This window comes from Lagopus muta, chromosome 10, assembly GCF_023343835.1.
Source record: "Lagopus muta isolate bLagMut1 chromosome 10, bLagMut1 primary, whole genome shotgun sequence".
Taxonomy (NCBI): domain Eukaryota; kingdom Metazoa; phylum Chordata; class Aves; order Galliformes; family Phasianidae; genus Lagopus; species Lagopus muta.
The window spans coordinates 12,113,715-12,141,514 of NC_064442.1; the positions used below are offsets into that span (position 1 = coordinate 12,113,715).

Below are 27,800 nucleotides of genomic sequence, written 5' to 3' on the forward strand. Positions count from 1 at the left end.
GTGATTATTTTAATCTGTACAGATTAGGGCGTGGAAAAGCATTAAAATGAAATTATAGCTTTAAAGCATGATAATTCTTAATTCTGGGATACCATTTTTTTACAGGTTCCAAACTCTACACATGCTTTTCTACAAGAATAGTGTGTTCTCTTCTACTAAGTAGGAGAATTATGTGAAAACTCCTGATACAAAGCACTTTGTTTTCAGCTGGAAACAATTTCGTTGTGGCCAGCTTCAGAGAAATTCTTGACAGGTGCCTTAACGAGACAAGGTTATTGAAGCCCAGGTGTGTGTGTAATTCAACTGCGTGGCAGTTGGCAGTGGAAACTGCTGGTTAAAAAGTGTCTCATAATACACATTTTTTAAGAAGGAAAAGACGTTGTAACTATTTCAATTTTTCTTCTGTTGTTCATTTCCAGTTGCATTCAGAGCTGATTGAATCAATATTAGTGATGAAAGTTAGAAATCAATGCAGGTATTTTAGGCTGTCTGCTGCAAACAAATAAGTATTCAGAGGATGTCATTATTTGTCTGGATGTGGTCATGCTGCAATCGCTCTATAATTAACTGCTTTACAACGTGTTCTATTGTGAGATTTAACTTTACAGGAAATGTCATGAAAATGCAAGTTGTATTTGAAATATTAGACCAAATTTAATGTATCTGGCCAACCTAATTGATAAGGGAAACATCTACTAAACAGAAGTATCAGTGTAATTTCTGTGCTCTGTTAAAAATCCTTAGCTTTTGATTTGACTGTAAACAGCTTTTGGTTTTTATGTAGCCTGTGCATTCCAGTGTGTCTTTAGCTGGTAAATGAACTTCAGCTAGGGTGGTTGTTTTGATCCTTGCAAAATGGAAGTATGCTGTAGGAAACAGTGAAATAGTATGATTTGGGGTTTTTACTCTTTTTAAAGGATTGGTTTTTTACTAAGCTTTTTGGCTGGTCTACTAGGGGAATTCTGATTACTAGATAGGATTCCATTGTTTTCTGACTTCGTGCTCATGTAAAGATCTCCTAACCTGCTTTTTCAAAAATTATATCTATCTGGAACAAAATATGGCTCTTGTACTTAGTTCAGTTAGCACTGCACATCACCTGACAACAGTTTCTGATGGTCTTTGTTACTCTGAACTTCTATAAAGTGCCACTTGTTGGCTTCATTCAGTGTTGAGAAGCTATTTTCTGCCAGGTAACTAGTTAGCTTTAATAGATCCAAACAGAAAATTACAACCACTGGTTATCTAAACTGGACCAGTATCTGTAATAGCAGGAAGAGGATGGATAAAAAAAAGCTGTCTCTGCCCTGTCTCTGCTGAGATAATATCTGGTTTTTTGTATTGGAATAAGGAGGAATGTGTTGAACAGCCTTATGTCTGCACTGTTGAGCAGCCTGGTCACAAATCAAGGACTTTGCAAAATTATCCAAAGCATCTAAATGTCTTTGTTTTCCTGCTTTTGTATGTTATTCTTCAAAACTTGAGAACAAACTTGACCCTACTTACTGTTGGTTAAGACAGTAAAAGGTGCTCCTATCTTTTCCTTCTGGAACACTGTCTGACCTTAAGGCTCATTACTTTTAAAATTCCTAATGTTATTTATTACCTAATATTTCCCATCTAGTCAACAGCTATAAGACAGTATGGACTAACTACTAATATAACTTGGGTGATTTACCTTGTAATAGTAACTGAAAAAAAAAGGTGTGTGTGGGGGGAATAAAACAGATAAAACAGTAGATGTGAATAGAAAAAGGATTGAACCTGCAAATAGGCAGCCCCAAAGATGAGAGCAGGATGAGACAAGCCTCTTCATACTTCATTTGCATCATGTTCACTCAGCTGTGCATATCAAAGAGAACATTTTTCTCCTCAAATAAAAGAACACTATTCCAAAAGTCCAAGATAATTATGTAGGCATAAAGCATAATCTGAATACTCTGCAACCTTACTTAGTGGATAGGCTGCCATTGTCTTTTATACTTTTTTTTATATATGTAGGTGTATTTTACTGTATACTTTCAGTTTACTACTTAACAGAAAGTATCTTTTGAGTTAATCAGATTCTTGCCAAAGTCCTGGAGACCATACTAATGACTTTAACCTGTGCCTAACAGCCATGAACTGAATTAGCATAGGAGAACACAAACTGATGTTCTTCACAGCTGTGGTGAAACAGTTGGTTAATGGAGTTCCATTCTAATTGTCTTGGGCAGTTTCTGAATATGGGGGCATAAGATTTGTTTCAAAGATTTGTTAATAATGCTTATCTGAGCAAATGTAAGTTTTTATTGTGCTGGCTTTCTTTTTCCATTGTAGAGGTTTAGACCATATCTCGAAAGACTTAAAAGTTAAATGGTTCCAAGGTATTTTATCAGTAACTCCTTTGCTGCAGTTCGCAAAGAGCAGATGATAGTGCTAATAATTCTCTCTTAAAAGGATTTATGTTTAGAGAGAAAATTCAGGGCATTTCTTTTAACTTTCCTCTTTTTTTCCCTTTTTCTCCCACAGTTTGATGCCAAAGTTTTCCCATCCTGACTTATGTAGCAGTATAATGAGGAAACTTATTCCTTTGCCAATGCTTTTTTATACCCTATTAATAATATTAGGGTTGGGATCATGTCTGCAAGCCAAGTATACTCTTAGAATTACTGAAACTCCCTGTAATCCAAAGGAGTTATTGTGAGCCAGTTTTCTCTGCTTGAACGTAGCTTCAGAATGCCTGGATAGATAAGAATTGTTTCAGAACTGCAGTCTGATATTGCTTTACAGCAGGGAATGTCAGCGTATAGAGTTACTGGCGTGTTTGCTATGCTTGCTCTCTAGTACCTGCTTTTTTTCCTCTGTGTGCTGAATCAAGTGTGTGTGTGTGTGTGTGTCACACAGTAACTTTACAGTTAAATCACCAGCAGATTTGAGAACTCTTCACTATAAACATTCCATTCTGTTTTATCAGCTGTCAGTACAAGTGGGGAGTGTCAGTGTAGGCAGAAATGAATAGGGAAAAGTGGAGAAAAATGTTTCCCTATCTTTATATACGATTGTAATAAAACTAAGACAATAGAAGTATTAATCATCAAGACATAATATTTTTATATGTAATGTTTCATTTTGACAATTAATATCTTTAAATATAAAGCTATTTAATAATGTTAGGTTGCTATAGATCGTTGCTTTATTTGCCTCTCAGAAAAAGCATGATAGATGATTTGTCTTTTAACCTGTTTATTGCCTGTAACAAGTATTGATCTAGTTCAAAATACATCAATCAGATATGAATAAAATAAGTATTCCAAGATGAAGGCTAAAGGGGTCCTAATGAAGAGTTCCTATATTTTTAAACTTAGTGTTTTTGAAATTGTAAGGGCAAAGTAAAGCTACTTATGAATCTACTCACTGATAGAATGTTTACTGTACAGGTTAATGTATTATTAAGTAGGAAGATAGTGCTGTATGATTTCAGATAAGCTCACTGCCTGCAAAGTAAAAAGTTACCCTTACACTAATTACCAAAAAAAAATTTATAAAATCCTTTTCAAGAATGACTTATGCAGAGTTAGTACTTTCTAGTATATATCTAGTATATGAAAGATACTATATGCAGAAGAAAGACTGGGAAAGCAAATAATGGCTGTACTTAGATTTGATCTATTTGTCCATGTCCTTCTCAGAGGTTTTTCAATTATTTCTTCTTTCTCCAGGAAAAACAACAATCAAATCGGAAGTAATTTTGCAAAAGCAATATGGGCCAGGGCTATTCAGAAGGTAAGAGCGAGCTCATCTTTAAATTATTGATGCTTCAGTGTAATTTGAAGAATTGAGGAAGAACTTAGTATAAGATTTCTTGTTTATTAGTTGCAGCAGAATTTGAGGAGCTGACTTTGGCATAGCTAATTCCTTCCATTGGTTCTCTGCATTCATGTGGTTACCTCTCCTCAGGTTTGCTTTTTTTTTTTTTTTAATCTGAAACAGAAAGAAAAACATTCAGAATTAATCCAGAAATCATAACTTCATACATGTAATCCTGAGTAACTTTGATATTGGCAAAGTTCATTACTTCAGTGTTTAAAACAAATGTATTTAAGAAATGTTTAACAACTTATCCTAGGAAACTCTAATTTTGTACTGATTATATCATTGCCTAAACAGGTTATTTCTTCTTTACATGTGGTAATGAAGGGAAATTTTTATTACTTGGTTTCTGGTCAGTAACACAGTTACTAAACTGTGCAAACTGTTGCCTTGCATGAAAAGATGGGGATTTGCATGTTATTTTTTACCCAGGTTGCTTAGCAGTATTGCTTGTTGTGTCTGTTGCGTGCCTCTTGTGAATAAAGGAAAGGGAGCAATAACTTGTAACTCTTCTAACCTTTTTGTTTTCCATTAAACTGTTCTACTTTGACTGCTGGTAGTGTTTAGCATGGAGAAGTGAGCACTGTCCTTCAGTTAGTTGTGCATTCCCTCCACATAACTCTTTCTTGTAGGTCTGATTCTCTGTAGAACACAACTGTTCTATAACTCCCCCTCCTTACTTTCAACCAGTTTTCCCAGTCTTTATGAAAGGGCTGTAGGTGCCAGGGAAGTTGTACTCTCAGTAGGACAAGAATCTAATTGTCCTAAATTTGATAGCACTGCCTGAACTTTTTTATTCTCATGAAGCACTTTTTTATTCTCATGAAATGGCAGAAATGGCAGTGGGATCAGTGAATATCACTGGTCAGGGCAAGAAGTTGCCTAAACTGAGCACCCCCAGAGCTCTTCGTAAGGCAATGATCATATAAAAACAATACCAACAATAAAACTAACTAACAAAATAATAAGGAAGCAAACAGAAATGAAAAATAATTTTACCCTTCTAGGAAAAAAAAAATAATAATAATGTTAAAAGCAAGAAGTACTTACTGTCATTGACTGAAATCTTCTTGGAAGTATTGGGTGTATTTTTGTGTCATTTTGTTGTTTACATTGGTTGATTGTGCTTTTTTTCTTTTCTGTATTTCCTTTTAATTACCTCCTTTTTTTTATTTCTGTAGCATAGATCTAGATTAGATAGTGGGAATAGATATTTTACTGTGTGATGATCCACAGAACAACAGGTTGCTCAAAGAAACTCTGGGTGCCTCATCCCTGGAAGTGTTCAAGGCCATGCTTGATGGGACTTTGAGCAACCCGATCTGGTGGAGGGTGTCCCTTGCATGGCAGGATGATTGGAACTAGATGATCTTCAAGGTCTGTTCCAACTCAAATCATTCCATGACTCTTTCAAAGCAATTCTAATAAACCACAGCGCTTGAGTGAAAATTATTTCACAGAGTTTTTTCACATTGATTTGAAAGAAATTTAATATAAGCTGTGTGAGACTGTATTTTAACTTCCCTGAAGTCTAATAAAAACTTTGTTCCATTAAAATGCTTCTGCTCACTATTCACACAGTGACTGTTATGCAAGTGAAAACTACTTTGTAGATGGGAGTTGTGTGTTGAATTAAGTGTAAAAACACAGGAAAACATCGTCTGTCACCTTACAGCCTTGGCTGTACTGTAAACCTGCACCTAATAGCTTCTGAGAAACACAATTTGTTTTTTGATGTTTGTGTTGACCTAAAAATAAATTGGATTTTTTTCCCTATCATCTGCATTTTGTGCACGTAGAAAAGCTCATGTAGCTACTATATTGTGTGTCTTTATTGTATTGATAATAAAGGATGGTGACCAAGTCACTTCAAGACTGTAATGAATTTTATAGTAAGACATATGGCAGATGTAAGGAAATACCCTGCATGCAGAACTCTTTTGTTTTAATAAATTGGAGAAATATTAAAAGGATCTTTCAGATTTTGAGATAAGCTTTCTTTGAACACCTATGTGTGATGAACTTTTGTCCTGATATGCTTCTAATTTTATGTTTAGTATGCATCTAGAGCACTGGAGGCTGTGCAAACACAGCTCCTGAATGGCTGCATCACTCTTGCAGAGAGTGATTTAGATATCTTCCTGTACTAGAAAATACATACAAGGCTTTGTAGCAATTCTGTGGAAAACAGAGTACTGTTCTGAAGGGCCTGAAGTTACATCAGGAATATTTGGGATGTATGCTTTTCTGTTAGTCTATGGAACTGAGAGATTGAGTTAGGCAGTTGTTATGATTAAATATGAGATGACAGCTAGTATTTCACCAGAGGCATGGCAGCTAATGAATATTTACTCAAACACTGACCAGATAGGAAAAGTGCCAAGCTATTGGTTTGGAGACTGACTTTTTATATTAAAAAAAAAAAAAAAAAAAAAAAAAAAAAACCAACAACCTGCCCCAGTTTCTGCTTGAAATAGCTAGGCCTTCTTGCAGTTGTTTAGAATACGGGAGTGCCAAATGTTAGGGAAATCCTTTCCATACTGGGGAGGGAAGAGTAATTAAACACGAGGAGAAACTCTCATAAGGAGTAAGTTGCATTTTAAAAGACAGTGCAGGTTTAGATAGGGTCCTTTAGCTGCTGCTCTACTTGTTGACTGGAAACAAAAATCTAAAATAGAAAACTAGGGAAAAGAAGAAAATCCTGTGTTCACTGTTTTGTGAACATAAAAATTAAAATGCAGATATTAGGATGGGATTACAGAAATTCTAACATTTGAAATTGGTGCTTTTAAGTACTGGCAGCAATTAGGAAAAGATGTGTTTAGAAGTTTTTTTTCTTGTAACTTGGTGTCAGCCTGAAGTATAGTGAAATAGATTTACCCTTTTCCTGCTTCCCACTCTCCACAGTATGTGTCACTGTGATTGTATCTTTTATTGGTAATCCTATGTACACTAGCGACACTTCTGCTGATGAAATGTAATCATCTGAATGAACAATTACTGCCTAGATTTTTTAAAAATAAAATACTGAGAATAATAGTTGATTTCAAAAGCTAACATTAAACAGGAGACCATTTGTGTGAAGAGTTATACCTTGTACCATTCCACAGCACTGCTTACTAGTAACAGTAAGAACTGGAAACAAAAGTTGGTGAGGTGCTGGCACTGTATTAACTGGTTCTATAACCTGCAGACGAAAAAATTGAGAGTGGCTTTGGCCAATTTTTCCTACATGCCTTATTTCTTAATTTGCAAAATGAGCATAGCATATCCAAGTGTCACAGTGTTCATACCTTTAAAATATTTAGTGTGCGTTCCACTGCTTACAAGATAGGATATAAAACTCAGTATTCACTGTGGGTTGTTTTTTTGCTGTTCTTTGTGATTTGAGGTTAACTGTATGATAGATGCAGTGATGTTCAGTGTGAAAATACAATAATGCTGTAGCCAGCATTATTGGTTTATTATTCAGAAATAAAAATTGAAAACCTAATACAAAAGCAGAGCAATGGGGGCTTGGGGCTGGGTAAGCAGACATCACTCTGTTTAGGAGCTGTGCTGCTATGAGATTAGTGGAAAGTTTCCCACTGTAACATTTTAACAGGCCCAAAGAACTGCAAAATAAAAAAATAAAAATAAATTGTCCAACTGAACATTTTTTGCATCCCTGCATTCCATGCAGCATTTGATATATGTCTTTGAATGTGGATAAACAAATATTTCCTTTTTTAAAATTGTTAATGAATACCCATATCTCAACTCAATTAGAATGTAATTATAGTGTTTGAGTGACAATCAACATATTGATTAAGCTAAATGACTGTCAGCAAACTAGATGCATTTCTTATGTTTTGTGAATTTACTTCAAATGCTTAAAATCACAAATGTAACGACAATTTGAAAACAAAGAACTTTAAGTGTTCTTTCTTTTCAATTAACTGAACTTAGTCTCAGTGCAATTTCATCCATTTTAAGATTTAAACAATGGTTTAGAATGTTAACTGATGGTATGAGGTAGTTTAAAGTACTGGAGGGGATGAAAGACTTTGTGATGTATTTTCTTCATTAATCATTATTGATTGTGTTATTAATTGGGAAGAAAATTATTAAATAGTCATGTTAAGTAGTTTTATTTATGATAAAATTAATCTTGAGTATCTTGTGTCAGAACTTTTTGAATGTACTTTAAGAAGGTAAAAGAGGCAACAAGAAGACATCAGACTAATGGTTCTGAGGTCACTGAATGGTTTTCTTTGGGTCTCCAAGATGAATTCAATCAGCACAGAAAAGCTGTAGAATATTTATCAGACTGATACATTTTGGCCTGTTGATAAAACTTCATCAACAAACATGCATGCAAGTGCTGAAGAATAAGGAAAATCTGGCCTTTATTGTCCAGTGTTAACTCTCAAAGAGGAAAAGGAAAGGGGGCACGAGCCTCTTGTGTTCAGCAGTTAAACACAAGAAAAATCATAAATGACAGCAGCCTGCAATATGTGATTATAAGTAGAGAAATAATGGATTAGAAATTGAGGTAATAAGTCAGGAATAACCCTCATGTCAAAAGTATGAAAGAAAGGCATGATAAGAAATAAATAGAGCAGTTGCATGGTAGTGATTGCAAATAATTTAACACAAATTACTTAAAATACTAATTATAATTGGCTTATGTTTCAAATGAAATATTATTCCTTCATTTTGACGTCTGTCTCACGATTTATGTACAGTTTATATACCATCTAATTCCTTGATTTTATTTTTCCCCTTAAATCAATGTGAAACTCAAAAATTGCTGTCCTAATTTAATTGAAGGTGTTAAGAATGATAGACCCCAGGAAGAACCTTGATGAGTTGCTGTACCATTGTTCGAGATCAGTTATACAAGGATAGAAAAAGGTTGCTTTACTTTCCCCTTCTAAAAGTAAGATATAATGATTCACATCAAAAAAGAACAAGAAACCTTGTTGCTGCTCTTTTACAGAACATACTCTCTTCCACAATTAAACTTCAATTTTCTCTGTTGCTTCAGAGCTCGAGAGAAACCACTGATATTTTTTACCTTTCCCTGTTTTATCCATCTCCAGTAACCCTGTTACAGTGATATAAAGGGTGTCTTTGGACTCAGAGTAAATGATTTATTACTGGCTTTATTGATAGTCTGAGGCTAAGTTGATATAGTACAATTATACAGCTCCTGGAGCATATTTGTAATTGAAGTGCATTTTGTGAACATGCGTGGTGATGCTTGAAAGGCTGAAATATAACAGTTCTAAGAGAAAGTTTACAGGGGAGAATGTGTTCTTCTCATAAAACAGTCAAAAATTACCTTGTTGATATGAATGAGCTGGAATATCTTTCAGGAATACCATTCCGTGGGAGGAAAAAACTTTTAGAATGCAGTAAAGGTGAAGAAGGTGCTGAAGATGAGGTTAGGATTATTGAAGTCCAGGTTCCATTAAGTTATAAAGAGTTGGAGGTCTTAGTGATAAGAATTGGAGAAGTAGTCTCATAACAGTGGTAAATGTAAGGAAGTCCAAGGGTGAGGAGGGGAGAAAAATACTGGTATGACCAGCAATTGTACCCACGGGAGATCTAGAACAGGAAAAGCATTGAAAGCATCTGAGGATGGAGCACTGATGTAATCCTGGCAGAAGGAAGGATAGGTAATAAAATCCTAATGAAAGATAACGTTGGAATCTAAGCATGTACTTCAGAGAGAAGGATCAGGAAAAAACATCCGGGAAAAAAAATTGCTGTTTCCAGGCTTTTGTAATACATGATGCAGCCCTTTGCTCCAGCAGTCCCAGCACTGCGAGCAGGGCAGTTACAAACATTCAGCTTTTAGCATCATTGCAACTCCTGCATTAATTCCTGCTTCACTGTCACAGATTTTCCATCTGATCTGTCTTCTCACAATCCTTACTTATTTTCAAATGAGGCCATGTTTTAAATTCACTGCCAAATTTTTCTTGTGCAGTCGGGTGTTTGGTCTTCATTGCTGAATCTTTCCATGCTCCTACTGTTTGTGTCAAGAAAGCAAGCAAGTCTCAAGAAGACTCTTAATTACCACCATTGTTATGGATGTTGTTCATATACTTAATTTTAAGTGCATGACTGAGGCCTGCATGGAATGGAGATACTTTCATACTAGGATTACTTTTTTTTTCCAAAGAGCTCTGCTCTTTGCTCTGTATAAAAAGAGACTCTGCAAGTAGGATAAACAACTTGAGAGCAAAACAACATTTTTATTTCATAATACAAATAATAGAAAGCTAGTATTAATAAATTACTAGGCTAATCACTAATATGTGCACCACCCTGATAAGACTATTTCTGTTTTGTTTTCATACTCCACTGGATGAGCAAAGTGGGGAAAGTTTGCTCTACTGCTTCTTGAAGTAGGCAGATACTTGCTGATATCAATCCAATTCTGTTTCCTACTGTCTCTGCCTCCCTAACCCTTAGATACCAGAAACCCATGGCTGAACGCAACAATCAGCTCCTCAGCTGGGACTGGAATGCATGCACTGTCAGAGCAAGGAGAGGTCCAGGAAAGACTAATGTTATATCTCTAGTTATATTTATACTTATATAGTTATGTCTGTGGTAGTGCCAGCATAAAATATAGGTTATTTTGTCTGGAACTGAGTTGTAAAGAATCAATGGAAATAAATTACTTTTAAAGTAGGAATGGTAGAAAGACTTAAGTAATACGGCAATGAGAAAAAGCAGACAAGCTGATTACTCTGAGCTCATCATTCTTTTCTGCCAGTTTATATATAATGTTAAGATGGCAAAAATTAGTATTTGCATTATGCATTTGAAAAATAACTATTCTAAGATAAAAGAAAAAAAATTCAAGATCGTCTCAAATATATATAAATATTTTGTGAGCCTTGGACCATTTTAAGTTAATTCCTACAGAGATCAGCTTGTTTTTCTATGTTTATTAGGAAGCTGCACAATTGGTAAGTTACATCACTGATATGAGCACTAATGCCAGATGTTCTGCTAACGTGCTTAGTGTTTTCTTCCATAATTGGAGAGAGCTTAGTAGAGCAATGGTACAAATTCATACTTACTTTTTGTGATAATTGAAGAGATGCATGTATGAATAGTGTTATCTGAAGAGCTTAGTTACTGCAAAAAGTCTTGTAAGCACTGCAAAACTTAAAGGAATGCAGTAATAGTCAGCAAAATATCAAGCTAAAGTCAATTCCTTGCATGAAAAGTGGCAACTGAGTGGGATTTCTGGTTTTTGAATTTCTTTGGCAAGCATTCTGCTCTCTTAGGCAAGAAAGTCTAACAGTCTCTAGGGTGTCCCCCATTGCTGGAGGGAAACAGTGAGCAAGGAGAGTGCAATGCAATTGTGCTTCAAAGTGATGTACTTTATTCTCAAATGTCTACGTCTACATGTTGTCAATACCGTTATGACTTCAGGTGCTTTATATACCCAAATGGGAGAAAAATCATTTTCTCTCCTGAAATATGTTATGGTATTGGTCTATCCTGGTGTTTGCTTGTTTCTTTGGCTTACATGCTGTGATTCTTTCAAAATAGGGCCAGCTTCTGTTTAAATTGCAGTTGACCAAGAGCTGTTATGATTTAAAAAGTTTTTGCATGTTCTCTGTTAGTTTAAAAACCTCAATGAAAAGCCTTCACTTCTCTTAATGACATTTAAACTGCATAATTTCATAAATAGCATTAAAGGAACTGTGTTTGGATCTTTAGTGGAGTGTAAGTAATGGTCTGAGCCCTGTGTATTTTCAGAAACTCCAAAATACCTGACATTGTATCCATGTAGGAAACTGACAGGTGGATCCCATCTACTTAAGCATTATCAAGATTTGTGATTCACAAATAGTTTTCTTTTTCTTCCTAAAAGTAAGTCTTTATATCCAAATGTCAGTGAGGTTTATCATAAAGAAAAAAAAAAACAAAAAAAAACAAAAACAAAACCCGTATGAGAGAACATCTTTAAAACTCTGTATGTTCTCCCCAGTAAAATGGGATGTATTTAATGCATTCTTTCGTATCTTGAGTGAATTAGAAATTATTTTAAGCGTTGCAGACATGAGAACTTTCCATAGTTGTAAAAAAATTATTATTATTATAAAAGCCATGTGGTACCTCCCGTAATTGTGCGGCTGTCTTAGCCCACGCAGCTACAGTACTATTGGAAGCAAGCAGCGCCCGGCACCTGAGGGCAGCCGCGATGCAGGGCTGCCAGGCGGCCAGCAGGGGGCGCGCTGGGAGCGGCACGGCGGCTCTCGCCCCGCCCGGCGCAGCGGGCTACGTGCCGGCGGGCCGGCAGCGGCACCGATGCGGATTGAGCAGTCAGTCCTTCCAGTGTAGAAGAAAAATCGAATCCCCGATTAGGCTTAGAACTGTATGATTTAGGAAGTGATTGATCAGATTTATTTCTAATTGACTCGGCGTAAAGATTGACACAGTTATTGCCTTTTTGTAACGAAAGAGAAGAAATATCCCTCCTCTCATCAGACTGCGGAGGCAGAGGATGGGGCAGCTTAATTCTGTGGCAGCTTTTGCAAAGTTAGGCTAAGAGCTGTCATTAAATACAAATTGCTTCTAATTGGTTATAATTGTCATAATTTCAGTAAAAGTAGTGAGCAACAGAAGTAGTCCATTAATGCCCCCATAGGATTTATTTAACAGTGGCTTTATTACGTACAAATAGTGATGGATGTTACTGAAATATTTTCATTTGACAGACTATTATTCCTAAGCAACAGGAATTGTTTTCTGTTGCTGAATTTTGTGCATGTCTGTATATATATTTATTATATATATATATGTATCTCTGTGTAGGAAAAGCTTTGTCCCATTTTCTTGGTATAATTGGGTTCCAAATATAAAACTGCTTTGTCCATGAATATTACACTATATTTCAAGTGGATTTGTTCTGCAGGCTGAGCTTGATATCCTGAAGTATAATTTAGCTTAAAGAATGTAGTAATTACCAGTATAGTTTGGGTGCAGATGGACTCAATTTTTTTATAAGCTAAGTCATAATGTAGGTTGACAAGACTAATAAATCTGCAGAAGTTTTTACTGTTTTGAATTACTAAATTCATTTTTCCCCATAGAAGAATTCTGGAATTAAATCTATTGAACCAGGCTCAGAGACTGCTACTATGTGTTTCCTCAACAGGATTTTGCTAAATCATAATAACTGTGAGAAAGATCACTAAATACATGGAAGCTGTGGTTTCAGAATTTTATTCATTTATAATAGTTATAATTTCACATATATTTCAATCAAAAGAAGAGGAACAAGAATCAGGCCTTTTTCTAGAAAAAATGTGAAAGATTACATTCCCAGTGTGTCCTGCAGTTGTTGAAGTGATTTCTTTTGTCTTGGAGATGCAAAGGTGTGTGGAAGTATTCCTCAGGTTTAGCAGTCTGAGTTTCATCTGGTGAAACTCAGTGGCTACGTTAGTAGTCATTTGATTAAGGAGTGTTTATGGTTTTAATCAATTCTCCCTTTAGTAGTTGCCCATATTAGAGCTATCTTGGTACAAAGAAAATTACCTTTCTTTTATATTTTCAACATTAAATGCACAACTTTAGAGTCTGCTTAGGTAGTGGTCACAGCACCGAGCTGTCAGGAGTTTGAGAAGTGTTTGGTTGATGCTCTTAGACATATGCTGTAGTTTTTAGGTATGCCTGTATGGATCAGGAGTTGGATTTGGGGAACATTTTATGTGGCTTCCAGCTCCGGGTGTTCTCTTCTGCTTTGTATGAGTTAATGTTTTTACAAACCTGTGTATATGTTCCTGGAACTTTTTTTTTAATCTCTTTTCTACAAATGCAACTTAACTGGCCCTGTGTTCTTCATATCGAGAACTTTTGACCTTTGATGGATGGCTGCTTCAAGGAATTATCACTAGCAGTTGTGGTCACGAAATCCTGGAAATAGGCATACAGGGTAGCTGTTCTTTCCATGAAGTCTTTTAGATGCCTGCTGGTGGTTGGATGGTTTTGTTTGTTGGTTTTGGATGGTGTAGTGTTTTGTTGCTGTTTTTCTTCATGTGTGAGCTGGCTGGATAAAGTGGTTGCTGACACAACCAAAGTACAGGAGTTGGCTAGAATAGTGTAACAGAAATTACAACATGTGTATATAGTCTGTTAACTATACATGTGGTAGTTGTTAGCAACTGGTATATTACATTACATCACTGTCAACTCTTAAAGGTGTACATTTTAAGGCCAGCTTCATCAGTGGGTATGAACTAAGCAAATACAGATAGCCTATGTGTTAGCTAATTGAGAGTGGTATGGATGCACATCCCAGCTTTATTTCGGTCAGTACCATACAAGCAGTGTCCTAACAATGAACACCTAACAACATCCACACCCAGTGATCTCTCGAGGTCCCATTCAACCCCTATGATTCTGTGAACTTGCTCGATGCTGACTACATAAATTCACATGTTATGACTAATGTTATTCACAAACATTTTTTATTAAATGAAAAATAATCCCTTTTTTTTTTTTTTTTTTGCAAAACATTCTCAGTTTCATTGCTTATAGACACAAGAGTGTTTACTTAATCTTGATGAAAACACAGCTTATTTGTTACTGTCTTTCTATAGTTGGTGGCCATGCTTGAGTAAGCTGCCCAATTATTTATTTGTTTTCACCCTAAATAAGCCATTCTATTGATTGAGGCACTATTGTTGCATCTCATGTGATTAGGACTATATTAGTGAAAATTTATATCAGATGTATATTTCCTATTGTGTGTCTATAAAGTTTTATTGTATTCCTGTTGGCATGCAACATGGTAGATCTGCAGCATCATTTTGTGTAAGTTTAGACAGAATATTAAGTAATCGCTATAGGCTAATTACTACAATAAGATTTGAATAATAAAGCATTCATTAATCTGGTTCTTAGCTATAAATCTAATTAAAAGGAGTATTTATAGGCTGCATTCATTTCAAGAGAGCATAATAATGATCCATCATTATTTTATAATTATATGCAAAAAAAAAATCCAAACTAGTAGTTTTATCATGGGGGATGATGGTATTCTAGAACTGTTCCATCTGTAAATCATACTTCAAAAGCATTTTGTTGTAAGATCTCATTGCTAATAATACAGTGATTGCAGAAAATCCAATCTGCAACCAACAGAGCTTTAAATAACTATTACCAAAAACTGTTGAATATTTCCAAGTGCTGCCATTGACTCGAGGCATCATTAATGTCTTTTAGAAGCAAATAACCAAATTAGTAGTACTGTTGTTACCAGCGTGTCAACACTGACCAGAATTCTCAAATTTCATTTTTGTACAGCATTTCAGTGCTGCTATCTCTCAAGATTGATGTGGTAACAATATACTTGTGGTGGTGTGCCTTTACACACGTTTAAGTAAATATTTACACTTGTTATATGGATACTGCTTTGCAAGCTGATGGTTTCATGAAAGATTGTCCTACAGTTCTTCATGTGTTAAGGTTTAGAACATACTTAATGTGCTGATTGTGACTTTACATGCACTGTTAAATCAGTTGACGTTAAAAGCAATTACATTTTGTAGAGGATAATGATTAACTCCCTGCATGAAGAACAATAATAATCTATTCTGCTGTTTGAATCCAAATAAGTGACCAAGTCCTACTGTCTAGGAATTAAATGAAAATATACAAAATACTGTGTGGGGGAAAAGGAGCAATGCTTATTATCTCAAGCATCCTTTAAATTTTAATTGTTATGAATCTGTGCAGCAGATTCCTTTATTAAATAGGAATTAAAGAAAATCAGCCCTTTGGGGAATCCCTGCTGAAGGAGAAAGCTATACAATTGTTTCTCTGGGCGTCATGTCAGACTGATAAAGTGTTAGGTGAACCATGGCCCTACCAAGCAAAATATATGATCTGCCACTGTTATCCTTGTGGCCAGTGATGCACCTGCTGGCTCTCAGGGAACACTGCCTGTGCTGTTTCTGTGAGCGAGGGCTCTCTGTAAGCCTATTTTACTCCATCTGTGAAGCGAAGGGGCTGCCTTCCACGCAGGAAGGCTGTGGCTATTGCAGTGAATACTGCTTACAGAAGCAGTGGCAGAAGAAAACAGCAATGGGTGAAGTTACTGGCACCAAAAGCACCAGGAGGATTGCTGTGCTCTCGTGTTGATGTTGTATTTGACCAGGAGTACAACGCTGACTCCCATCTTGCTATCACAGCGGAGAAATAAATCTGAATTAGTAGCTGCACTAGTAGCAGAACAAATTAGTAGCTATAAATACAACTGCTCATAGCTGTTAGAACAAGTTGTAGGAGGGTGGGGGGGGGAAAAATGAGAGAGAAAGCCAGGGGATTGGGAGAAAGCGTTTAATGCTGCCTAGGGAATACGATGGAATTTTGAACAGATATTGTTGCGGACTAGCAGCATGCCTGATTGCACTTGAGTTGAATTGCTGAGAAGCAGCCTCATGTCTGTACTGTACTGCTTTTAAGGCTGAAGGAAGAATGGGAAAACAGGAATGGATTTTTGCACGGTATTTCTTCATAGGAGGAAAATATAAAGATGGTGGTATGTAACTTGTATCTTATTGTTTTTAAGAAGAATTTAATCCAGGTACGTATCTTCTTCATATTTTTGTAGTTAGTCTGCATACGTTGGTCTGTTTCCTTTGTTTCCTTCCCTTATTTTCATTCTGAGTGTACCTCCTGCTGTTCTACCTAATGGGATGCATTGATTTGGAACTGATTTTCTTTGTAATGCTACAATGTTGATGAAACTGTCAGGTCTGGTAAAGAATCAACAATTCTTTAGGAAGTCTGTGTGTGGGTTTGGGCAGGGGGAGTCTCATTTTGCAATGTTGGTAAGTTCACAGTGTAGAATTAGTACAGCGTTTGATTTAAAAATGAGTTGGAACATTTTAAATGATATAAAAAACTACATTAAATAATTCAAATATGGATACGTGGTGAAAACATAGTTTTTTTTGCTTATTTCCCTTCATACTTTTTTCCTAGTTCATCATAGGATTAGTAATAAATTGAGCTTTACAGATGCTTATGTATTTCTGGGTCTTGATTAATCTTCAAGATGAACAGCCTGCAGCTTGTCTTTGAAAAGACAGCTTGCTCAGAATACATGCTTAATTCTGCTCCAAAGCTACACCAGCCTGTTAGAATACCTTTCCTTATCTAGTGTCCAAGCCACAGGCTAAGAAAATGTAAAGCTCTTTAATACTTTTTTTGTACATCATTAAGTACACATTAATGTTCTGTCTCTGGCTGTCTTAAAGGTTGATTTACAGAAACTGAAAGTGTTTTCTTACTGAGCGACAGTGATACATTTTGTAGTAAGTAGGTAGAAAAACTATAAAAATATAAAAAATTCAATTGTATTAATTAAACTTCAACTTTCTTTAATCCTACGTGTCCTATTGCATTTCTGTCTAATAGACCAATTACATATAGTGAAATAGAAATACAATATAAAACAATGTCTTTTAAACTAAGAACATGAATGTGTTTTAATAAATGTCTAGTAGGGAAAAAAAGCATACTAAAAACATTTAGGAATAAAATAATGCTTGTATGATTGCTTAGAAATCCTGAGATATCTTAAAACATTCTCTCAAAGTATTCTGTTACGTTGGTAATTTGGCTGCAGGCTGTTTCAATAGTAATTTTCTATAATATCTTGATACAGAATGGGTTAATATGAGTTGTCACCTCTTAATATTGGAGTTAACCTTTAGCTGACAGGAATTATTGTGCCTTGAAAGAATTCTGTGGTGTTGCACTAAATTGCTTTCTGATGTGAGAATTAACTGTTCATCATAAAGATCTTATCATTTTTCACAGAGAAGGTAAAGGTACAATGCTTGTATCCTAAATGCAGCGATTACATAAAATAATGCCTTTAGTGTAATATGCAACAGTGATTTGACAATCAATAGCAAACAAATGAAATGAAAATTTGAAGTTATTTGAAACATCTGACTGTTCTGAAATTAGTGTTAATTCTTACCTTGTATACAATCAATGTACGGAGGAAAGTGTTGAGAGGACAGTGCTGAGGCTTGAAAGTGTCAAAACAATTTTTATTAACTGTTATTTTTTCATAGAGATTATGTTGAAGAATAGTCTCAAAGACACATTGCATAAAGAAACAAGACGTAATACCTATTTTTTTCAGTGGAATTTACACAACCTGCAGTTGTTTAAAGGTCTTCTGACACTACGCTATTTATTTGATCCTGCACTGATGTCAACACAGTATTGTTATAATGGCTATATATGAGTGTGGGGGCACTGGGGAAGTCACAGGTGAAGCACTGAGACTCCAGAGCATTATCAAGCCGGAAGAGAAGGCAGATAGCTCAGAGTATCTCCCAGTTGATAAAAGTATCAAAGAAGGCTGAAAATTCCCAATTTTCCTTTAACTGTAGTGCTGTGAAAATCTAGGAAGAATGAAGTAGTAGATTGTCTCATGAAACCATTGCTGCAAAACTGAAGCTTTGAAGTATAAAAATTCTTTGGCACCTAAGAAGGTTATCGTGCAGGTTTTGTTTTTATCACCTATGTCATTAATTACATTCGTAGCTCTAAAGTAGGGGTGGAAATCTAACTACTGCTCTACAGATGTCAGTATTTAGAAGGAAAGGAAGAGGATATGTTCCCTTATTAATTAATTTTTGTGGCCACATTTAGAAACTTGGTTTATGTTTACCATTCCTGGTAGTGAGCATCAGATCAGGTGTTTGGCAAGCTCAGCTCATGTTTGCGTCTGCTCTCTCTGGTGTATGCTAGGTAGTGTATGCTATCAACAGCAGCTGTGGTGGTTTAAGTTTGTGACCTTTTTCAAATGTAAAAAAACACAAATGGTTGCTATTTCTCACCAAGTGAAATATCTTTATTAAAAGCTATTTCATACAGTGTATTATAAAAGTATACCTAGTTACACTATCAGTATATTTTAGGAAATACTTGAATATTTTTGTGGTAGAAGTCAGTTTACATGTTGCATTATTTCATAGATACTTTTTGTAAGTGGCTTTAAACAGCAAGAGCAAAGGAGAAAAGAAAAAAGGAACACCAACCACCCTATGAAAAAATCCTCCAAAACAAATGAAATGAATCAGCACTGTTTGAAATTATCCATACAATATAGATTGATTTAGGTCAAAGATGATCCAAAGCTCCATGGCAGAGTCTGCCCAGAAGGGATCTAATTCATGGCAGAGAATTGCCTGTCCCAGAGCTCTTGCCTGTACAGTTACAGGATTGAAGGTCTATACCTGTGAGAAAGTGACTAATATGCCCATATTGACTTAGTAATACAGTTATTCCAATAATCTTAACAAATAACTTTCATTTTTAGGCTTTCTGTTCCTTCTGTAGCCTGCACTTAAGCAGGAACAAGTTATTAAATAAAATTGTCCATAAAGCTTTCCAGTTCCTCACATGAAAATATTGTCTAAAATAAGATCAGGTAGGACAACATAACATTGCACAGCTGTAAAAAGGGGAGAAAGAACTTCCAGGCTCTGTTCTTCTTCTTTTTATACTGTACTGTCTTCTATTTTTTTTTCTACTTAAAAAAAAAAAAAAAAAAAAAAAAAAGGAAAAGAGTTAGGCAGATAATATTGAAGCTGTGTTCCAATCATGTGCAGTCTACTTCTTAACTCTTGTGTGCATTAATATATTCAGCTACACTAAAATAAGTGGTCTACTTTCCTCCAGATGGAGCCCATTTTAATTTCAGGAATGTGTTCAGCATCTTTTTTACATTTAAATATTATTCTATCATATTGCATAAATCTTTCTTTTGTAGGTGTAGTTAAGTCATTGTCTTGTAATGAAGTAGTTTTGAATATATATTGATTCAAACATCATTTTCATGTTTGTGATATGAATACCATACTACACATTTCTTTCTCAGAAGAAAACTTATCAGAGAAATGCAAAAAACATGAATACACAAAGCTGTGGAGAAAAGTGCAACTTAAAAGCAAAATAAAAATCCCACCTCTTTGGATGAGTTTTATGCTTAATTGTATTGGTTACATGTCCTGTAATAGAATAGTAACGTGGCTGGTTAGATGGTGATTAGATACAGAGATAGCTGGATCCATAAAGAAATATCCGTCGATAAACAATATATAGTGAATTTCAAAATGGTATAAAGGACAAGAGGAATAGCTTTTTAGGCAAATGAAGTGAGTGCGACTCTTTGCCATTATTGATATTAGAACATTATTAGAACATTATTTTATAGCTAGCTTTCTAATGTTCGTAGAAGGATGTTGTGAAGCTTCAAGCCAAGGTATATATGGCATACATCACAGCTTCTGTGGCTGCTTTCTGACAGCCAGTTCGTTTTCTTTCTACTCCATTAGGACTGATGTTGTGATTAAGATTGATATTGTCCAGCTAAGATTATTTTGTCAGTATTGCTATAGGATAAGCAAGTCTGCATCCAGCTGAGGCATAAATTTTGTGTTCTGGTACCAATCCACACTCTCATTTGAATAGTGGGGAGAAAATCTCTGGGCTGAATGCTGCTGAGAAATTCCTGAAACAAAGGAGAGTAATCCAAAAGATTTATTGTTGTTAAGCCTCTCTTTGCCAGGGTGTGCATGCAGGTCAGCTACATATCATACAGCATTAGCATCCGTATTGCTTTATCTTGAGAGGTTCACCAATAACACAAATCATAAATGTCAGTATTTAAGAAGAATATAAGAAGAATTTAGAAGGAATATAATGCAACAAATAATAGTTTCAAATTAAATTCTTGCAAATTGTCATCTGAGATGCTTTTCAGTGCAATGTTATGGTTATTGTAAATTAATAAAACAATCTGGTGGCTATAAAATTTTTAGTGTAGGTTTCACCTGGCAGACATAAATATATTGATTGAAGTACAGTTATGTCAGAGTAGCCTTATTCCCAGGAGACTACTAAAAGCCATACTTGATAAATCTGTAGGTCTGAACTACGGTTATCCTGCTATTGATTTCTTGTGTTCCTGAAAGTAACAAAGACTGCTTTGACCTTAGTTTCTGTAGCTACAAAGATAATATTTTTAGGTTTTGTTTGTGATTATTTCTTAGAAGCATTTTATGTATCCCCAATGGATACCTTGGCCTATAGGCAATACTGACTGCTTTGTTAGCAATGCAAAGTGGCACTGCTGCCAAAAAGGGTTTTTGTTTTATTTTTTGCCTCTACTGTCTCAGTGTTGTGATCACCAACTGCTACGTGCCTTTTTAAAGAGAAGAGTTACTACTTCTCTGTCCTCTTCCAAATACGTACAGGCCCCTTGTAGCTGTGTAAAGCTGTAAAAGTTAAGTAGAGCTAAGGTCTTGTCTGTTTCTTGCTTCTTGTGAGAACATTCCTAATCCACAAACCTATCTCTGATTGGAAGAGGGATGCTACTGTACGTCTTCATTTATTGTAATACAGCAGAATGTCAGCAGTGTTCTACTTATTTGTTTTGATTTGATAAAAATGGAAAAGTAAATCTCATAATCTATGAGGATCTCATGTTTGGACTTGTGACCAAATACACTGCTTGCATTCTTTAATACTGTTATTTTAACTGATCCCCTGTGTCTCTTCAATCTGATGCATAAGTTTTAGCTTTGGGAATAAGACTGTTTATACCTGATGCTTCCAGCTGAAGAGCTAAACATTACCTTGCTATTAACAATGTTCTTAGAATCAATTCAAATTTCAAAATCTAGATGAATGATAAAAGCTTAAATTCAGACTTTCTAAAGGGAAAATATGGAAGAAAATGTCCTTGTCCTTTTTTTTTTTTTTTTTTGGTTGTTGTTACTGAAGGAACACATTAATGACTTCATTTCTAATATCACAGTCTATATAAATTTCCAGTTTCCTGATCTAGCATTGTTGTTATACTTCTGTTAACTAACTTTACTGCTATAATGATTAAACATCTGAGAATGAATTCTTCTGGTTGGACTGATTTAATGGAACCCCTCTGTGATCAACTTTATCATATGTGTTGGTTTATTGTAGTAACAAGCAGAAAGAGACTGAAAAATAGATTCATGTTGATTCATTAGAAAATTACTGAATGACAATTTGCAGCTCTTCCAAACAATTCTTTGTTCTACATGCCTCACAAATGACTGTTCCTTATTTCTCAGTGTTAACCTCCCTTAATGCACTCATTTAAAATAGAAGTATGGTAATCTTTTCTTGACTAAAATAAATCTTGATTCAATGTAGGGAAACCTTTTTAGAAAACTAGTATTTAACAGAGCAGTGATAGGTTGTAAACTGAAAAATGGATCATATGACTAATATAAGTGAGAACAAATGCAACTTGCATGAGGGAACGTAAGTCTGCTCAATTTAGCAGATTTATGTGCATAACAGTACAACGTTTAATTTACAAGTATTTTAAATTGTCTCTGATAAAGAGTATAGGTCAGGCATTGGACAAAAGTGTGGCTGGCTATGAAAGCAAGGTTCTTCTATGAAGGAGTGATTAAACCTCATTTAAAATGAGTAAAATGTTTCAAATTACAATGATTACTTCATTGCTTCTTGTTGCTTTCTAGGGCAAGACAATAAGTAAGCCTGCTAGCTTGTTTATACGTTGTTGATATCTTTTCAAGGAAGTCTGAGTGACCTGAGAGAGTTTTCTATAAGAGTGCACTTAAAATGCTGTCAGTTGTTTGGGTGGAGGAGGCAGGCAGTCACTTCCAATCTTGTTCAAGAAATGGTTAGAAAAATTCAGCGTAAACTTAACTTTTTCTACTTCTAGAATTATGCCTTTGAGAAGTGTCCCAGGATAGTTCAACCCTCTAATAATATGTGAAAGCTAGAGAGGATTAGCTATAGAGAGGGGAGAGTTATCGTATTCTGAGATGCCGTTTGCATGCCTTAAAGTTGTACGCAGCTGCACTGAGCCAGCACTTCTCTTCCAAATATTTATTGCCCTTATATGACTTTTAATACTTGGAAATCAGGCATAAACCTGAAAGAAGAAAAAAGTCATCAAAGCTATGTATGTTGAAGGATACTTCATTTTCCACAAATATTTTAGCTTTCATGAAACAAAAGTCAGCAACTTTAGAAAGGGTGAAGGCTATTGTATATTATTTTTGTTTGCTTTTGCTCTGCTTCGTAATTTAGTTATTAACTGGATAAGAAATATCTTCTTACATCAACTGTTCTAGCACTCCGTATACCAACCAGACTTTTATCAGTTTGGTTTATCAGCTTGAATCAATTAAACATAGTGCATCTTCCTGTTACTGCTTGAATAACTAGCTAAGGTACCATAAGGAATATAATTAATAATAAGCTCCATGAAGACAAGGCTTGTAATAAAGATGCTGTATACTAGGGCATGTGAACGCTATTTAATGCTTCCTTCATTACCATGCCATTTGCAGACTTGAAGGAGAATTCATAACTTGTATCCTGTACCCCTACTATGCTGCCACAAAATAAGTTTCAAACTTTGCATAGCCTGCATTTATATAAACTTCTTATTCTGCCAAAGAATTTTTAGCTGGTTAAGAAACTGAAATAATCATTTTAAGAATTACTATTTTGAATTTTTCTAAGCTACTTGTCTTGATTTATCCTGAAGCTATGAGTATTGTATGCTGAACAAAAAAGCAAACAAAAAAATACAACACAAGAACATCTGTAGGTCCATCTGTAGGTCATTAAAATGTATTGACTGCATTTTTTATGGAATAGTAACTTCTCTGCAATGGGAAAGCAAGCCTCCAGGTATCTTCTTGAATCTTTTCTAATGTTTCTTCAGAACAAACTGCTTTCCTGCTATAATGCCACCTGTTTTTATCATGAGACTTGTGAACCACATTTGTTTCTCACTTACTTATACGTACTTGATTTTTTTCCCCCCATGACCAGTGCAGTTTAAAACTTAGTAACTAAATGAGATTGTTCCATCAGTTCAGCTTACTATTGTCTTTTACTTTCTTTTGTGGATTCTTTTCTTCCTTCTTGGCGAAAAGAAACCTAGAATGCAAACGCATTCAAAGTTCTGGCCTACTGTGACACATTAGTTTGGCAAAAAGCACAAGGCAACCATTTCTCAGACCATGTCATGTGTACACACCAATCTAAAAAGAAAACAGTTCTAAAAGGAATTTTTTTCTATTTACTGGCTAGGAACAACTTATTAACCTGTCTTTTTTTTTTTTTTTTTTTACCTTGCTGTTCATCATATAGCTATAAATTGAAATGTCATTACTCTGGGAAAAAAGCAGACAACATTAACATCAATTATCTCAGTAAATCACTGCAGAAATGTCTATAAACATACCTAATTCGTTTATTTTAAACTCATTTGCTAAGAACCACTTTCAGCTTTAATATTTAAGTTATTTTCAGACAATTGTGGAGAAAGTATAGATAAATACTTACTTGCATTGTAGCCCAGTTAACGTTAGTGTTATTGAATGCTACTTGTGTGGCAGCCATAGTAACATAATTCCCTCCTTTTTAGACACTTCAAGATGCCACGCGCAGGAGAGTGAGATTATACAAGACAGACAAAAGGCCCTCAGGATTTTGTTTCTAACAAGAACATATGGCTTTTTGGTTGGGGGTTGTTGTAATTCTTGTTGGTTTCCTTTTCCTGTGAAGTGATACCAAAGCATCAGTAGTCTACAAGTCTAAAGTCTCTGTTGATGAAATACTGATGTTCCTGCTGGAGATGCAAATATTTGGCTGGATCAATAATTATGTTTTGTGGAAACGTATTTATATAAATTACACTCCATGGTTTCCTCCTGCTTAAAGAGCCTGATCTCCTCTTACATATATAAGATTTGCAAAGGAATGTTTACAAAGAAATTGGGAAATAGTACAAAAAGGAAAGAGAGTTGTCAGAGCAAAAGGGAACAAGATTTAACTCCAACCGGACAAACAAAGAATCCAAAATTTTCAAATACTTTAAAAAGCACCGTTAAAAAGATTGCTAAGTGTCCATCTGCTCGCAACTTATCAACTGAAGAAGAGGAAAGTAATAGAGAATTTTCTCTTTCTCCGACATTCAGTTACAGAGTTGCTATTGCCAATGGACTGCAAAAGCATGTTTTTGTAACAAACAATAATAATGAAGATTTAACACAAGATCTGTCTTCAAATGATAGTTCATATTCTGATTCATTAAGTGAGGTAAAAAGTAATAGCAAGAAAAACGAGTACTTTTCACACACAATGCCTGTGAGACGCAACAGAAAGAGTTTAAGCAGCCTTGCGGCATCTGATGGAAGTTCTGATGGAGAACGTACTTTACATACACTGAAGCTTGGAGCTCTACGCAAACTGAGGAAATGGAAGAAGAGTCAAGAATGTGTCTCATCAGACTCTGAACTAAGTACATGGAAGAAAACATGGGGCTTGAGAAGTAAATCTCTGGATAGAACTGGCCGTCACCAGAAATCAAATACTCTTGAACCTGGCTTCAGTTCAACGGGTTGTATTAGCCAAACGCATGATGTCATGGAAATGATCTTTAAAGAGCTTCAGGGAATAAGCCAAATAGAAACAGAACTTTCTGAATTACGAGGGCATGTAAATGCTCTGAAACAATCAATTGATGAAATTTCCAGTAGCGTAGAAGTGGTGCAAAATGAAATTGAACAATTGCGAACTGGATTTGTACAATCTAGAAGAGAAACTCGAGACATACATGATTACATTAAGCAGATAGGCCATCCCGGAAACAAAGCAAGTCTTAGGTTTCTAAACGTGCCTGAAGAGAGGCTTGAAAAAACTGAAAATATAGTTTACAAAATACTAATAGAAAAAATGGGGTTCTCAGAGGCACAAAGCACTATTAAAATTGAGTTTGCCCAGAGACTGGGGCAACAAAGAGACTGTCCAAATGCAAAGCCAAGACCTATTCTTGTTTACTTTGAGTCATCACAGCAGAGAGATTTGCTTTTAAAAAAGTCTTATAAACTTAAGGGAACTGGTATTGGAATTTCTACAGATGTTTTTTCACATGACATAAAAGAGAAAAAAGAAAGAGGGTTGCCTTCTTCTCAAACTTATGAGAGTATGGATATGAAGATTTTACCTGTGGAGACAAAAACTAAAATGCATGACTGGGAGTCACCTGACAGCGATAAAGACATGGAATCAGATATAAATAAGAACAGTTATGCAAAGGTATCTAAATCAGCACTTCAAATAAAAGCAAGCACTACAAAGGCGAATGTTGAGTCCCCAGATCATAAAGACCTTAATAGAACTGCTGATAATAACACTTTTTCAAACAGAAGAAATTATGACAGTCAGTCACCAGAATTTGACAATGTGGAAAAGCAACCAAAGATGTATTATTCAGACATGACTCCTCTATGGCATTTGCAGAATGACTTTGCTGCACCTAAACTTAGCCGTTCAGAGTCAGATTTCTCAAAATTGTGTCAGTCCTACTCTGAAGATTTTTCAGAAAATCAGTATTTTAGCAAAACAAACGGTAGTTCATTGTTGTCTTCCTCAGATCGAGAACTTTGGCAGCGAAGGCAAGATGATTCTGCCAACTGGTATGGCAGTTCTCAGGAACAGACTTTTGCACAGGAGGCACAACAGTATCCAGAGCAAAATGAAGTAGAGAATACAGAAACTGTTGACAGTGGATTAAGCAATGGAATAATGTGTGTATCTAGAGACAGAAGCCACTATAGTGATTCTCAGCTTTCTTTACATGATGACTTTTCACCATGGAAGGATTGGAATCAGTTGGAACAAGGGGCAGATTTGGGCCTAGACTCATCTACACAAGAAGTTTTTGTGTATGATATGAGCAGCCCTTCAGATCAGCAGACAGATTTTGGAAAGTGCCAAAGTTCTGACCTACAGTATGATACTGAAAGCTATGATTATACCCTTGACGGAACTTCCCCATCATGTGCAGGCCTTGATAGTGAATCACAAAGTCAGTGGACTGGTCAATATGACGATTATCAGGAAACAAATTCTAAATCACCTTATCAGAATCAAAATCGATTGCCTATGATGTACCGAAGTCAGAGTGAACTACCAAGTGATGACTCAGAAGAAGCAGCCCCTAAGTCGTGGCACAGTAGATTAAGCATAGACCTTTCTGATAAGACTTTTAGCTTTCCTAAATTCGGATCTACACTTCAACGTGCTAAGTCAGCATTAGAAGTTGTCTGGAATAAAAGTACACAAAGTTTAAGTGGATACGAAGACAGTGGATCGTCTTTCATGGGAAGATTTAGAACTTTGTCTCAGTCTACTGCTAATGAATCTAGCACAACACTAGATTCTGATGTTTATGCTGAGCCGTATTACTACAAAGCAGATTATGAAGAAGATTTAATTGAACCACCTGGTGAGAATGAAACAGACTATGTTGAAGTAATGGAACAAGTCCTTGCTAAACTAGAAAATAGAACAAACAGTAGTGAAACAAGTGAGCAGGTCCAAGAATATGAACTGGGACAACCTCCACGTGAAAGTCCTTATACAATACTTCCAGAGGAACAATATGATGGACAGTTTGATGGTTTGGTCAGCGAAGAAGTTCTGGAAGTTGAAAGTGAGATGGATGCTCAAATGGATGCTCACGTGGAAATAAGGGAAGATGAAAATCAGAATGTCCAAGAGATGCTTACTGAAGCTCCAAAGAAAAAAAGAATACGGCCGTCATTCAAAGAAGCTGCTTTAAAAGCATACAAGAAACAAATGAATGACTTGGAAGACCAAATTCTTTCTGGAGGTAAATTTAATATTTTTTATATTGTATTTTAGCAAAACATTGTTCTTGTTAGAATTGGTTATTAATTTCTGTATGGTATCCAATCCTGCTTCAGTTGACATTTGTGACAGAAGTTCTGCTTATTTCTGGTTTGGTTTATAAGGTGAAGCAGTCCCATGGAATTCAAAAAGCTATAATTATCCAATTTTCA

General features: G+C 35.5%; 2 protein-coding genes across 6 annotated transcripts in view; both read left to right on the forward strand.

The window, feature by feature from the left end:
• Nucleotides 1–24,462, forward strand: part of LOC125698489 (protein unc-13 homolog A-like) — a 46,961-nt gene extending 22,499 nt beyond the window's left edge. The window contains exons 6-8 of one of the 3 annotated variants that reach the window (XR_007379202.1): nucleotides 3,702–3,765; nucleotides 3,856–3,939; nucleotides 16,336–16,350. Coding sequence is in view for 1 of the 3 variants with exons in the window: in XM_048956902.1 (XP_048812859.1) it covers nucleotides 3,702–3,765; nucleotides 24,359–24,433 (139 nt within the window). In the remaining 2 variants the exon portion in view is untranslated. Of the gene's footprint in view, nucleotides 1–105; nucleotides 276–3,701; nucleotides 3,766–3,855; nucleotides 3,940–16,335; nucleotides 16,351–24,358 lie in introns of those variants that run through there. The other 2 variants (XM_048956902.1, XR_007379203.1) reach the window with 2 other exon arrangements.
• A 171-nt stretch (nucleotides 24,463–24,633) lies between these two features.
• Nucleotides 24,634–27,800, forward strand: part of UNC13C (unc-13 homolog C) — a 120,784-nt gene continuing 117,617 nt past the window's right edge. For 2 of the 3 annotated variants that reach the window (XM_048956844.1, XM_048956845.1), the window contains exon 1: nucleotides 24,634–27,610. In XM_048956844.1, coding sequence (XP_048812801.1) covers nucleotides 24,634–27,610 — 2,977 coding nt within the window. The remainder of the gene's footprint in view (nucleotides 27,611–27,800) is intronic. The other variant, XM_048956847.1, reaches the window with a different exon arrangement.